This window comes from Caenorhabditis briggsae, assembly GCF_000004555.2.
Source record: "Caenorhabditis briggsae complete genome, chrII, whole genome shotgun sequence".
NCBI classification, from domain to species: domain Eukaryota; kingdom Metazoa; phylum Nematoda; class Chromadorea; order Rhabditida; family Rhabditidae; genus Caenorhabditis; species Caenorhabditis briggsae.
In genome coordinates this window covers 10,344,071-10,358,908 of record NC_013486.2, presented here as the reverse complement: position 1 = coordinate 10,358,908, position 14,838 = coordinate 10,344,071, and the positions used below count along the sequence as shown (strand labels likewise).

General features: G+C 37.3%; 4 protein-coding genes across 4 annotated transcripts; 2 read left to right on the top strand and 2 right to left on the bottom strand.

Moving 5' to 3' along the window:
- Nucleotides 1–1,641: 1,641 nt before the first annotated feature.
- Cbr-srg-69 lies at nt 1,642–4,537 on the top strand (the record flags this gene model as incomplete). The annotated part of the gene is made up of 8 exons (XM_002630647.1): nt 1,642–1,863; nt 1,907–2,056; nt 2,103–2,288; nt 2,338–2,469; nt 2,518–2,649; nt 3,887–3,978; nt 4,026–4,152; nt 4,196–4,537. Coding segments are annotated over 8 exons (1,383 nt in total), but the record flags the coding sequence as incomplete, so codon positions are not given.
- On the bottom strand, nt 2,790–3,555 carry CBG02376 (the record flags this gene model as incomplete). Its single annotated transcript, XM_002630648.1, has 3 exons — nt 2,790–3,095; nt 3,144–3,344; nt 3,403–3,555. The coding sequence occupies 3 exons, from the start codon at nt 3,553–3,555 to the stop codon at nt 2,790–2,792; spliced, it is 660 nt and encodes a 219-aa protein (XP_002630694.1).
- A 231-nt stretch (nt 4,538–4,768) lies between the features above and the next one.
- Cbr-sec-6 lies at nt 4,769–14,509 on the top strand (the record flags this gene model as incomplete). Its single annotated transcript, XM_045242599.1, has 13 exons — nt 4,769–4,992; nt 5,040–5,224; nt 5,384–5,546; nt 5,589–5,895; nt 5,942–6,187; nt 6,259–6,351; nt 10,259–10,267; nt 11,432–11,512; nt 13,222–13,386; nt 13,432–13,640; nt 13,735–13,959; nt 14,004–14,124; nt 14,168–14,509. The coding sequence occupies 13 exons, from the start codon at nt 4,769–4,771 to the stop codon at nt 14,507–14,509; spliced, it is 2,370 nt and encodes a 789-aa protein (XP_045092323.1).
- On the bottom strand, nt 9,189–9,708 carry CBG02378 (the record flags this gene model as incomplete). Its single annotated transcript, XM_002630650.1, has 3 exons — nt 9,189–9,274; nt 9,381–9,519; nt 9,634–9,708. 3 exons carry the CDS (start codon nt 9,706–9,708, stop codon nt 9,189–9,191), a joined length of 300 nt encoding a protein of 99 aa, XP_002630696.1.
- Nucleotides 14,510–14,838: the final 329 nt, after the last annotated feature.

The window sequence follows — 14,838 nt, the reverse complement described above, 5'->3', positions numbered from 1 at the left end:
GACATGAAAACCACAAGATTCTGATGATGTCGATTTTCTATAAGCAAGAGTAAATATAGGACTCTTCTCGAATCCTCTTCTATTAATTGCAAGACGAGTAGGTGGGGGAAAATATGTACTATTCCATATATGGATAAATCTGAACTTCTAAATAAAGTATTCGTTTCTTTCAGCCTTCATTTCATCCAGAAACAAATAAAGCACTCATGCTTCCTCTAGTTCCCTTTTTCGGTTTTTTTCGCTCTATTTTCTATCCAGTGTTATTTTCGGATCATCAATCCGGAACAAAGGTCAAACATCTTTTTTTATTCCAGGAACTGGAAAAATTGATTTAATTCAGCTCTTTTTATGAAACTGCGAAGAAGAATAAGATTAGTATTTTTTCGGTGTGAAAACTCAATTTGATTAAGTATTTTGTGTATGTAAACACTTTTTTCCGATTGAGGTATGAATTTAGAAAAGATGTAAATATCTTTTGAGATCAAACAATGGTCAGGAAAGATCGAATAAAAATTGCCTTGTTCATTTTATTGTCATTCATCTGATTTGTGCTGTCAATATTTCTATTTTTAGTCGAAATAACTTTGAATCTGGTGCAAAAAAAATCCGATATTTTGAAGAAAAATGCCGGTGATCGTGGTCGAAAGTCCCACAGCGACAACTACCGTAATCTAAAAATGATTTTATTTGCATGATTTATTATCTCGTTTTTTTACTGATTTTCGTCGATTTTCTGATTTTTTTCCGGAAAATAAAAACAATATTAGAACTCCCAGGTTCCAAGCAGTGTGCTTACAATTAGACTGAGAAAAACTCGTCAACAAAATAAATAGAGCTCTACTTTTTGTCAGTAAACCTATGAAATTCAGAAAATTCAAAGTCCGAAATTACCGTATCCTCTAATAGAAGCCCACCCAAACCATCACCTTTGAACCAATTTATATCCGTTTCTGTCAGAGACATGCAAAAGTTGACAACTGATAAATTTTTTATCATAATATCAGAAATTTTTTAACAGTTACCCATTTTCGATTACTTTAATAGGAGCCAAGATATTCAAGCTCAAACTTGACGTTGTGGGTACCCTTTTATTACAAGTTTTACGGTTTTAGCCATTGACTCATAAAATGCTGTTTATAAACCTCTTTTGTCTGTTGATAGTATTCAATGAAAAACATCTAGAATTTCCCTTTCTCACCTAAACTACTCGTTTCTATGTCTCAATTCTTATACTGACCTCAAGCAGATTAACAAGATTGGTTTCCTTGATTTTCTGGATTGCGTGCGACTTCTAAATCTCCTTATCTCACTTTGTAGCCCTCCTTCAATTCAGCATTTCTCTGTTTTAAGAATTCTCAAAGTTTTTAAAAATGAATACAACTGATTGCCATCCTCCAGAAGATGAAATGGCCGGATTGATTGGCATATACATTTTTCAAGGTATTTCATACCATCATCTAAATAGCTGTATTCTAGCATTTCAGGTTTTTATGGATTTCTATCAGTTCTAATCTATTCATTAAACATCAGAGCTCTCCGGAACCACAAAGGCAATATTGACAAATCGTTCAGTCTTCTGTACATATGCTGTGCTGCATTGGTTTGTAAATTAGCTTCCATAATTTTGATCAAGGAACAATTTTTCAGAGTATAACTTATTTTCTGGATCACTACCTGATCCGAAGGTTTGTGAAGCTTGGATTCTTTTGTGAATTCATTTTGGCCCATTTCAAAGATGCCAATTATTGGATGAATCCGTATAAAACGGTGGCTTCTTATTGTCCAATTGCAATTCTTGTATTCCATACTTTAATAGCTGCTCATAGGTTTACAATAGTTGCAGCACCTATCAGAGGTGTTCAGGTAAGCGAATTGAAAGATTCAATAGGTCATTTCTGATTTTCAGATCTGGGATCGTCATCGACGGATATTTGTGTTGTTGGGTTTTGTGGTTCCTTTGATATTTATGTGGTTCATGATTCCATGCAAAAGTTTTGCAGAGTTAGATTCCGAAGGCTCTGGAGGCTTAGATATAGAATACAAAAAGGTTTTCAATGTAAGCAACAAGTCTAAAAACGATTTCTGCTGTATTCATTTTTCAGTTAAGTTCCTCTTTGTTCGCTGCAATTGCTGCTGTGTTATTCGGTGTTCTCACTTTTCTACTAACAATTGGAATGTTGATACTCCTCGCAAAACTGAGTCTGAGAAAAATGAGTCAAGCTGAAATCAGTTTGATAGTTTTCGAAATTTTTATGACAGTGTTTACAATGATCTACGCATTCACACAGGTTATTAACGTTGCATTTGATATGTATTCTGATGTTTTTTTAATTTCAGGGAGTACTGTATTACTCAATTTACATTGCGAAAGATCTAGAACTGAAAGCTACCGTAATTCAATTTCGAAACTTTGCAATTGACATATTCATACTACCTCAAGCATGGACTCTACTATTTTTATCAACTACGGTGAATGCGTGCTCTCTTAATATCTGATTTTGAACCTGATGTTTTCAGGTTCGTCGTTCAACTCTACGAGTATTTGGAAAACATCTCGGAATTGAGTTTCTGTCCACTGACATCGAAAATCAGAAAAATACTAGAATCATGTCAACTGCGCCACCAACTTATTCATTGCAAAAAGCGATTGTGTTAAATAACAACTTTACAATTTCTAGGATTTAACCTATTTTCGATACGGCATCTTTGATAAATTTTATTATTTACATGAAGAATTTTAAGTGAAATTTAAGTGAATTTATAAACAACAATAATTAGATTATTTAGCTTCAATCGTTTTTCTTTGCTTCCATATTCTTGAAGCTGAATGTTGCACCCGTCGCTTCTTTTGGTGGCTGACTTTCCGTTTGTTCATCCATGTCCATTCCTTTGACAACGAAATAGAGATCACAGAAGAATACAATTGTTGCTGGAACTAATCCAATGATGAATCGAGTGGGAAGATCCAGTTTCATATGTGGATAGGCATACGTCACTCCTGAGAATCCGAAGAAGAAGGCTCCAACCACGGTGATGATGACGTTGATGACAGAAATCATTTGACGATTTACAGCACGCATTTCGGTACCGAAATTCTGGAAATTGTTCACATAAAATTTTTAAATTCAAATCATAATCCTCACCTCCATATGGTCGGTCCTCCCGTATTTTTGAGCTGGATCTATATCTCGAATGAGTTTTTTGTACGAATCTTGCTCCTGTTGAATTCTTAATTTGTCCGTTCTTTTCCGAAATTCTTCGGAAGCACGGTATGTGTGATCTTCATGACGTAGCGTCAGACGATCAAAGAAAACGAATACTGGAACATCATCAGGCAATTTTGTCTGAAATCGGAGACTTTCAGTTATTTATACGAATCTGAAAATTTATTTAAAACCTCACCTTTATATTCACCAAGTCTTTGTAGGTAACAACGTCTTTTTTGTACAACTCTTTGCACGACTTCGAGGTTTCAGGAGATATTTTCTCTTTTGAGCCAGCAACCAAGTCTCGAAGAAGGTCTTTGTCAGCTTGTGACACGTTCCATTGGGCCATTATGACTGAAAATTAATTGAACTGGAATTTTTTTATGAAAAGAAATTGCAAATAATTTTCTGGAAAAACTAAAATTTCGGATTCATCTCGAAAAATGGTGATGTATGATAATTTTTGGTCGCCGTAAATCGTACTGGTCTCTGAAAATTCTTCAGAAAACTGCGCCCGCATTGCGAAACACCGTGCGGGCCCATTGCAATGGCCTCTTCTCTCGAGAAACCTAGGCCAACCATAGTCGGCCATCTTCATTTTGTTTATTTTTCTGATTAAAAAATGTAAAAAATGTGAAAAAATCTAAAATATCATTTTAAGAAATTAATTTTTTTTTCAGATGAACAGCAAAGTTATCTTGGTTCTTCTCATCACAATCCATCTCGTCTTGGCAGTTAGTAAACCGAAAAAGAAAGACATAACAAGTTATACGTAAGGAAAATGTTGTACAAATCGGGATTTTTTTTTCGTATTTGAAGCGATGCTGATCTTGAAAAACTGTATGATGAGTGGGAGGAAAACGACGATGAGGAATTAGAGGAAGATGAAAAACCAGAGCACAAAAGAACTCCACCAAAGCTCGATTTAGATAGTATGAAGGCAAAGGTGAGTCAATTACTTTCAAAAGTAAAGCAAAAAAGCATTCTAGGGAAAAAATCCTGAAGACCTTCTGATGATGTCGAAGAAGGGACAAACTTTGATGCTGTTCGTCAGTGTAATGGATCCCAGTCAGCCGGATCGCAACGATATTCGCCCATTCACAGAAAAATGGACAGCTCTGTGGCAGTCACAACTTTACAACAATCACGTTGATCTTCAAGTATTCGTTATCGATGACAATCGAGCTATATTCATGTTCAAAGATGGAGAGCAAGCGTTCGAAGCGAAGAAGTTCCTTCTAAAGCAAGAATATGTTACGGAAGTTACAATCGAAGGACAGAGTTTCGACGGTCCTGCAAAGAAGCTGAAGACTACTAAAAAAGAACTTTAAATATTACAAATGAATTCAATTGAATTTATTTATGCATATCCTAGTCATATCTTTGATACACTTTACGAGTTTTTCAGTCAACCATGTGCCTTTCGAAGCTTCACTTTCATGTAGCATAATAATAAATAAAAGATTTCTGAAATTCTTTAAAAATGTATAAAATCTGTTATGTCTCTTTTTAATACTTCAAAGTTGAAACTTCAGATTCCAGGCTTTAAAATTCAATTCAGAATGGACGCTGACGTTGAAGAAGCTGCATTAGAACAGGTAGCAGCTTTACTGCAGCGTCCAGATCAACTAGAAAAGTTGCCTGAACTGAAAAAGCGAGCTGATCGGAAGAAACTCGCAGTTGAGGCCATGCTCAGAACTGGCGTTCAAGGCCAACTTGAAGGAATCCGAACAGCCATTGCTCATTTGCAAACTGCTTCAGAAGACGTTACTGCTATTTCTCAGGGGTAAAATATTTGAATTGTTTCAAAAATTAAAAATTTCATGCGTTCAGAGTAGCTGACATTCGTGAGCGATTAAAGCCGTTTCCTCAACTAAAGGAAAAACTCCGCGAGCTTCGTGATGCCAATGCTCGTCATGGACAATATGCAGCAGCAATGGAAAATTTGAAGCATATTTTCAATCTTCAAGCAACACTTCAAGAAATTCGCGATGCGTTGGACGATGATAAATCGGGTGGTAACCTCTTGCTAGCTCATAAACATATCATGGATCTAGAAAGAGCACGGGATGAGTTACTTGCAGAAGTTCACAAAATGAATGAAACGAATACGGAAAAGGAGCAGAATGTGAGCCGACTTACATATCGAATTTAAGTACTAAAATTTTATGTTTCAGCTTCTTGTAAATTTTTTCAAAGGGTGGACGTCGTAGTAGCCGAACTTTCGAAAAATATGTGGTTCATTTTGGGACGAACATTGGAAATGGTCAAGGGCAATGAACAAGGTGGTGGACCACAGCAAGTTGTAACATGTCTTCGAATTGTTGAAAGAGAAGAGAGGTTTCTTAAATAATATTTCAAATCTATCTGAAAAGTTTTTAGAATCGACAATTTCTACATGGATGCTCGAAGTAAGAACTCTTCCGCATTTGTGCCGCCTGGACGACCAAGAAACTGGAAAGAGAAAGCGTTGAGATCACTAGAGAAAACAGTTGTCAATCGTGTGGACGGTAATCAGTTAGAGGATCGAAGTCTCAACAAGGCGTGGCTTGCTCGATACCTAGAAGTGTGTCGGAACGTCATCATGGATGATTTACAGTCAGCGAAAGTTGCGATTCCATGTTTCCCCCCAGACTGGCAAATTTATGATAGATACGTTAATATGTATCACAGTGCTGTATGTAGAAAAGTAAGTCGGTTAAAAGAAAATCTCTAGTCAATTTTATCAACTACAGCTCCGTGAAGTAGCTTCCGATCGTCTCGAAAAAAGTGAACTGGTTCAATTGATGTCTTGGATTAAGTTCTATGCATCGGAAGATATGCTGGGCCATCCAAAATTGAAAATCAATGCCCAGGCCATTCTGCAAGACAGTCCTGTTTTGACTAGAAGCACTTTGAATTCCCTTTGCGATCAGTTTGTGGAAATGTCGAGAGAAGACTTGAAGTTGTGGCTGAAGAATACAGTGTCCCATGAAACTCTGGTAAGTTTTTGGTTAATATTTTATGAAAGTTTTTTTTTAACAATACGACATTCCTCTATGTAATCGTTTAGGATTGGAACAAGAATGTTCGACCAAGCGAGGATAATCATGGATACTTCTACACTGATTTGCCAAACACTGTATTCGGAATGCTCAAAGATACGGTAAGCCAGTTTTCAGTGTTTTTTGTGGTTTTCTAGTTTTTTTAACCACGTCCTCTTTTCCTTTACATAAGGAACCACAAACTTATTACGGAAATGCCACTTGTCAAAAAGTGTATGTTGTTTGACAAGGAAGAACGTCTTCTTCCCTTATGAACTCGTTTCGCAAATTTCAAATTCCGTCATCGCGCATCTGCGGATCACGTCACCGAAATTTAGAAGATGAATTTGTGTATTTCGTATTTTTAAGTGTGTCAGAAAGAAAAGAATTAGCTATGGATGTGGGGTTCACGTGAAGTTCATGGGATGAAAGAAACCTGATTGAGCTTATGATGGACCTAATGAAGAACTTCATATGGTTCAGTTAATATGGCTAATCAAGAAAGGTCTGGTAAAAAGAATACCTTTAAAAAGGGAAGATTCTGACTAATCTCGGGAGTTATATTTAGACAGTATTTTTGTTTTAACATCCAAAACACTTCTTCAGTTTGACGTTTCATGTCCTTCTATATGAATATTAGATTGACAATAGTCCCCCTGCAGCATCTCCAAATTTCCATACTCCCTCATGACTAATTTGTAGAGAAGCGTGGTGGTGAAAATGACTTGTAGTTTCTGTTGATTTGTATTCCAAACGCGATTCAAGTGTAGTTTTAAAACTATGAATAATACAATTTTTGTCTTCGGCGATCCAAGGTGTATACGACTAGTGTAGATACAACGCAGTCTGGTCTCGCGGAACCAAAAAGTTCAGTTTCAGAATTTTTATGCAGCATCCAAAGCTTCCAAATCTGGGATTTCTAGACCCAGAAAGCAGTCCGAAGTGACGCATAGTTTCGCTAGGGGTGTACTGTTGATTTGGTTTATGTTGTGCGAATTGGAAATCTTGGAAATCTGGGCGTCAATTTGAACTGGTTTCTGGGCACAGAAATCCCAGATTTAGGAACTTTGTACTGGTATAATAACCATTAACACAGTGGTATTTCCTCGAGATCTTCTAGAATCTTTTCCCTCAATGAGTATTTTCTAGTCCTTTTTTCTTCCGTTACACAAACACATACAACGCTTATTCATCATCTTAATCATCATCACCAGTGGGTGGTTACATCCCAAAGAACCTCGACAATTAAATTAACACCCCCAGGAATAGAGACGCGAATGACTTCGTGTCGCTTTTTATTCATTGAGAAAAAGTTTCATCTTCCTTTTCCGTTCACTTTCATTAAGTGCCGGACTTCCTTCTGGGAGTTCCTGAAAGGAAGCTTTCCTAAAGTGAAAAAGGCGAATATTGGGGAAAGTGACGCCATTCTTCTTCTGCAACGCATGGAGCGAAAAGCGATAATAGATAATTAGTAGTACGGAAGTGAAGAACAAAAAGATGTTTTTGTTTCTTCCCCTTTCCTTCTCTATGTGTTTCACCTAACAGGATGTAAAATGAAAAGGACCAGAGTACTTTCTGTATCATCCCCAAAATAAGTCAATTGTAGGTGACGAGCTGAAATGCCACCAGGGAGTTTATTGTTTTGTCTTGTGGGTCCGAAAAGAAGAGTCAGGTCGTAAAAACAAGAAAAAATGAATTCGAAGAAGAATAAGGAAATGGGTTGTCCGAATTAACATGAGGTATTAAATATCTCTCTTGGGAGTATAATCATATCTTTTTTGAAAAAAAAATCCTAACAGGTTTTTATGCATTCAATACACTTGGGGTGAGGTTCAGATTCAATTATTTTGGATTTTGGGTTTCTTCAATTTTGTTTTCTCACTCACAGATATATAATCCGTCCTGTGTGGACATCGGATAACGAAATGTAGCTAATAATGAACCCTGAAATATGTTTTTCTGGAAATTCTAGAGGTTGTGAAATAGACCTAGATTAACCCTTGATAACCTTGTATTCACAAGAGTTTCTGAAAATTCCTAGTTTTTCGGATATTTGCTTGTTTATGAAACACACTTTTTTCACTCGTTTTGATACTGAACAAATGAAAAAACAGGTGTCTTTTAGAGATCGCGAAATAGCTGAAAAACTAGGAAGTTTAAAAAAATTCTGTGAATGCAATTTTTTCAATCCTAGTCAGTTTTAAATACACCTCTAAAATTTTCAAAGTGATCTGAAACTTGACAGTCGAGCTTCAGACTCCTGAAAATGCCGAAAATTAACTGAAAAAAACTTTTTGTTTTTTGAATGGTACTGTAGGTACAATGAGAATTCGATAATAAGTCCACATCATCGTAATCAGAATACAATCTCCCAGAATATCCATTATTCTTCGAGACTTCAGATGATCTACGTGAGAATCATGAGTTTTTTNTGTTCCTCACACTCCATTTTGCACAAGAAGGAATACATCTTGGATTCTGATGGGGAGAACCGATGACGTGACTTTGAACTCTTCTAGGTATCAACAATACATCTTCATTTATTCTTCACAATATAGTATAATTATGGGAAATGGTAGTCATCAGTGGAAATTGGGTGCGCAAGTTGTCTGACTGGAGTGAGATCTCTTCTACGGTAGATGCCTTTTCATTATGAAAAGATGAAAACGGTGACAGGAATCAATACATAAAATGTATGGGAGGGAAGGGATGTGAAAAATTAGGTGACTTGGGAGGGTGGGAGGAATTAAAAATGCATGGTCTGGTGGAAGGGAAAAGTTATAGCTGTTTGGTTAACCGACAGACGACGTTATCGATTGTTCAAGCGGAAATGTTCCGAAATTTTGAGCCGGATGAGTCAACTACAGATACTACTCTTTGAACATTTTCGAGTGGGTGATGAGAATAAAGAAATACAAATAAAACTAAAAAATAACATTTATCTTCCCATTGGTATATTTCACTTCTTCGTCATGCAATGGTAGGAGCACACTTTGTGAAGGCACGGGCACGAGAAGATTTCAGCAGATCGTCGTCGCATGGATCCTGTAATTACGAAGTACTGGATCGGGATTCTAGCCTCTCTCACTGACTATGAGTCATAACCTAGTTTAAGAACTCTAAGAGTCTCAAGTTGGCTAATGTTTCTCACCTCTGTTGTTTGAAGAAGCTCTCTTTGCTGCCAACATTGCCTCCTCCGGATCCACGACGGCTCCTTCCGACGCAAGTTGTGCAGCTGCTTGATCAGCTAGTTCCAATGCCATAATACGGTCGTTTGCTTGCGGGAATAGCTATAACGAGAATATTCTTGAATTTCATATTATTTCGGGTTAAGGTCATGATGGCAGAATTGTTTAGTAGGATATCTGCTCCGACCCACTAGCTCAACTAATAAAAAAACTGACCATGAAGAATCCGTTGACTGCTGGCATGGAAGCTAGAAGGCACAAACAGAGTACTGTAGCTGTCGAAGTGTTCATATTTTCGTAGAGAGAGGTTGGGGTTCCGTCTTCGTTTTCTGAAGAGGAGAGAAATGAGAAAAACGGGTCGTTTTGTTGAAAATATGGCGGCCTAGCAAAGGGGCGGAGCCGGAGCTCCGCCTATTTCGGAGCATATAATGGGGGTGGAGTCTCATGCAAAGAACACCTCGTCATGGAATCGGAGAAAAAAACATGCAAGAGAGATTTGAAAAGAAGAATGAAAGATAATGAAAGGTGAAGATTGATGAACCAAATGTGTGTCGGATCCTAAACATCTATAGAAAGCTTCTTCAAAATTCAAAAGTTTTGATTGCACTAAACTTTTAGATCGCATAGCATAGAATTACCATACACCCTCTAGCAGAGTGCCACTCGAACCGTCAACTTTCTCAATTATTTCGATTCCTATGAAAGATATCAAAAATTTGTCAACTGACAAATTATTTATCACAATATCACCAATATTTTATCAACTGACAAGATTTTGTTATTTTTCGTAGGAATCGAGATAATTGAGCTCAAAGTTGACGGTTTGGGTGGCTTCTATGAGAGGAATATGGTACAGTCGAATTCAGAACGAACCGCTATGAGAAAAAATAACCGCCGTTTTAAAAGACTAGACAGTTACAGTACTCCTAATCGGAAATCTCTTTTCTGAATGTCTGCATCGTCATGTCAAAACGATAATCATCAAAATGAGTACTAACATGTCAATCTCTTAAAATCAAATTGGATATTTAGTAGGTGGAATTTGTAAGCGAATGACTATTACGATTACAATCTTCACAATTAATAGTAGACGAAAAAAAAGCTGAATTCAATATTCGAGCAACTTTCGCATAACTAATCTGCTTAATGGAATAACCCACCCTCGGAAACAGTGACGAGGAGGCGGAGAGGATGTTAGCGATTCTGGAGCACAAAGTGCAGACAAAAACAAGAGAGAAAAGTCAAGAAGGGGACGGATGTTGCATATATATCCATACACATAACATGACACCAAGATTTGTCATTCGGTTAACTCTTCTCAGTAACGTAACCTTCTCATTAGTTAAAACGACTCGGATTTCGACTCTGGAGAGAAAATGAGGAATACTATTCGGAAAATCATTTTTGCACATCAGATGATGTCAGATAAAGGTGCCCTGAGGGTTCCGGAAGTGTGAACAGAAGATCCGGATTCAAATTTAGAACTTTAAAATTTCAATAGTTGGAAGCTCAAGAGAACATTGTGACTGATCAGATTCATGTAAATGTTTTCTCAGTTTCAATTCTGTGCGAATCCCCTAGCAGATCTTGTGTGACGGATTATGGAAATTCCACAAAATTAACTTACAAACAACATCCTATTGCTTTAATCTCTGCATAGGAATGTTTTGTAGATTCAAAGAAAAACAGAGGAGAACGATAAACAAAAATGCAAAAAGAATCCAATTTCCCTTGTTCGGGGATTCAGATCGTTTTTCGTCATTTGTCTTGCTTAGCTGCGCTAAAGAATGAATCTCATTTCCGATTTTCTGGTGCCAAGTTTTTGAGCAAAATACCTGTTATCTAGGCAATTATCATGAAAAGTGATTGGTTGATGATAATAAAAAATTGTCATAGTTTTTTATCAATTTGGGATCAATGATTATGATTCTTCGGATTATGAATAGCTAGCTAGCTTCGAGCATCCAGGCCGGTCGGGCCGGGTAATCTAGAACTTCCCCACTACAAATAAAAGTCAAGAAATTCATTGGAAACCGAAGTTTCAGAAATCTTGAACAGCAACTCTTCAAACTTAAAAAAAACTAAAATAGGTGAAGTGCGTGGGGTATTCTTCTTTTGCTGCAAAGTGAGGTTTTTGAAGAAAGCCGAGATAAATCTTGGACCGACATAACTACGGTGAGAGATCCCACGCCAGGATTAGTGATGAGAGAAGGATCTCATAGTTGCAAGGTCTAAGATCTCTTTCCTTTGAATTTTTGGACATCTGATGGGCTAGAAAACAAGAACATCGATCATTTATTGGTGAAATTTTAATCCTGTTAACAATAAATAAAACTGATAATGAAGCAGGCGATTATATGGATTCTGTTAGCAAAACAGAAAGTTGAAAAACTCAAAAATTGAAATGAGTCCGGGGTTTATTTACTTGGAAATTAAGAGTTGTCCTATGATTGATTCTGTTCTAGGACTTTTTATTTTCGGCAGACTATTTCTGTTATGGCGCGTTCAAAGTTGATTTCCAGGAGTAATTTCCTGGAAAAACGCTGTCCAAAGCTGCCATTGTTTTCCAGAGGCTTCCGCTTCGAGACCCGCCGTAAATCGACATGAATCAACAGGAAGAACACAGTCAAAACGAGTGATACAGTAGTTTACTGTTGCTGTAAATCTGGAAAACAATCGCAGATTTGAACAGCGGAAATTACTCCTGGAAATCAACTTTGAACGCGGCATTACAAATTCTAGACGGTTGTCTGTTTTTGTTGTCATTCGAATACATGGAATATTTGGAAAAAAGGCAATGAATGCGGAACAAAAATTTTAGATTTATTCAGATGGAAATTTGTCAGATGAACATCACAGTTTGAAAGCAAATAGAAGAAGATTAGTGACGTGTAATTTCAGAATAATGGAAGAACAAGGAATTTGTGTGAAGAGTACAGTTGACAATGCTCTTTTCAAGAAGAACACCTGAAAAATTTATAGGCAAAAGGTTCGGAAGGTACAAGGGGGTACAAAGTGATTCAGGGCCCACGATCCAAGGGTACATCGAAAAAGGGTACATCGAGGGTACATCGAGTGCTTAGGGTACATTGGTTCTGAGGGTACATGGGATCTTAGACTGTAAGGCGTTTCAGCCTAAGCCTATAATTTTGAGCAGAAATCAAAATAGTATGTATAAAAATATTGATTTACTTTTTTTGTCCACCTAAATGTACCGAACAATCCAATGTACCCTTGGAACCAATGTACCCTAAGAACTCGATGAACCCTTTTTCGATGTACCCTTACTGGGCCGTGATTCAGGGGTTACAACGGAGCCTTTTCCAGGTATTTTGGGCCCCCGAATTGAAAATTTTGTACTCCTAAATTGCTTCTACCCCGTTGTACCTCCGAACTTTTTGCCAAATTAATAGCTTCCAATTATCGTATTTCCTTCATTAGAAGCCCACAACATTTTACTTTCGAGCTCGATTATCTTGCTTCCTTTAAAAGATATCAAAAATATGTCAACTGATAAATTATTTATCATAATAACACCAATATTTCATCTGTTGGTATATTTTTGATAACTCTTATAGGAACCGAGATAATTGAGCTTAAAAAGTGCATGTATTTGGTGGGCTTCTATTAGTGAAAATATTTGCTTATGCTAAAGCTCGAGATTTTTCAAAAGTTTTATCAAAACAGGAAAGCTTACAATTAAATCTGAAAATGGTAATTCCTCATGAAACACATTAATTGCCCCGATTGTCTGAATAATTTTCTCTGATACATAAACAACTAATTATCCAAAACTATTTTCAGGTAACACTGGCTAAGGAAGTGTCCGTGGAAGTGATTCCCAGTATTATCAATTTGACGATTCAAGAGTTCCACGAACTAGCTGGAAAATATAGAGATGCCTTCACTGCTTACAAAACAGACTATTTTGCTGAACGTGGCAGGTTCCAGGAATTCACATCCAATATTGTGAGTTTGAAGGACTCATAATACAGTACCCTCAACGATTTCCAGATCGCCGTTGCCAATAATCTCCACACGTGTATCGAATCGACTGAGAAGTATAAGCAACAAATTCGTCTCTCGATGGAAGGAGAACAGAATTCAGCGACATCTATGCCAACGCCGTTGTCAGCTGGAAGACGAACAGCTGTCAGTCAGCAGCAGCTTATAGAAAACATGGATGCGTTGAATCTGAAATGGAGCAATGCAGCTTCAGTAGCGTAAGTAGTGCTGTTATGATTTTTACATTCTGAAAATATAATTCTGAGAAGTCAGTTCCTGGGAGTACTGTAGCCCGTATGATGCATTTTCCAGAATAAACTACCTCCGGGAAGAAGTAATAATGGATATAGCACCAAGTCTTGCTGAATTGTTCTCCAAAAAGTGGTTGATTGGAAGTGCGGCTCCTGAAACAATTTGCATGACGATATCTGATTATTACCATGATCATAAGCATCTGAGACCGGTGACAAGATCTGCGTTGCTTATGGATCTGCAGTTCAGAATTGTTAGCGAATATTTGAAAGCTATCGAAACTAAGTAAGCGTTTCTTTTTGTCCTAATCACAATTCTTTCATTCTCAGACGCCTGACATTCACATCATATGAAGAACGTGCAACTGCGGGAAAACAGATGAAGTCAGATGTCGCTCGATTAGATCACCTTTATGCCGAGTTCGCCAGTAGTGACGATATGGCAGATCAGGTTATTAAATTTGAAATTAAATTCCTTAAATTTCTGTTTTCAGCTTCCACTTCTCACATCCATCATTTCCGCAGCGGGTGAAGTGATTTCACTTAAAGACAAATCGCTGCTCTCCCTGGAAGCCACGTCTTTTGCTAGAAAGTTCCCGAATTGTCCTGCTGAATTGCTTGCAGCTATCCTTGCCACTCGTGATGATGTTGGTAGGAGTGACGCGCGAAGCTTGGCCGATGAGGTTCTACAACATGTTCAATTCCATCCGAAAGATCAAATTTTCGATCAACTGTTCGCTCTGCGTCAACAGGAAAGCTCTGAATGGCTTCCAAGCATTGGAATGGCAAATGTCTTCAAATCAGATTTTATCTCGAGGCTCAAGAGAGATAACTAAAAACTCCTAATGTATACTTAACGAAAATTAAAAAACGATTGGATCGAATGATACAATATTGATTGAAACACTGCTTCAGATTTACTTTTTGTGATCGATGTAATTTATGCATAAATTATTGAAATTTTTGATTGAAGAAATTTCAGATTTTCGGGTGCTCATTAAAGGGGGAGTCCGCTAATTCCGAAATTTTTGAGATTTATATATCAATCGATCCAGAATTTTGGGTCGGGAAGAGAACTCTCTTGGAGGATAGTCCGAAAATCACTCGTTCTTAAGATATATGCCAAAAACAGGTAAAAAAATCAACGTAGAGGGTGCAGATTAGG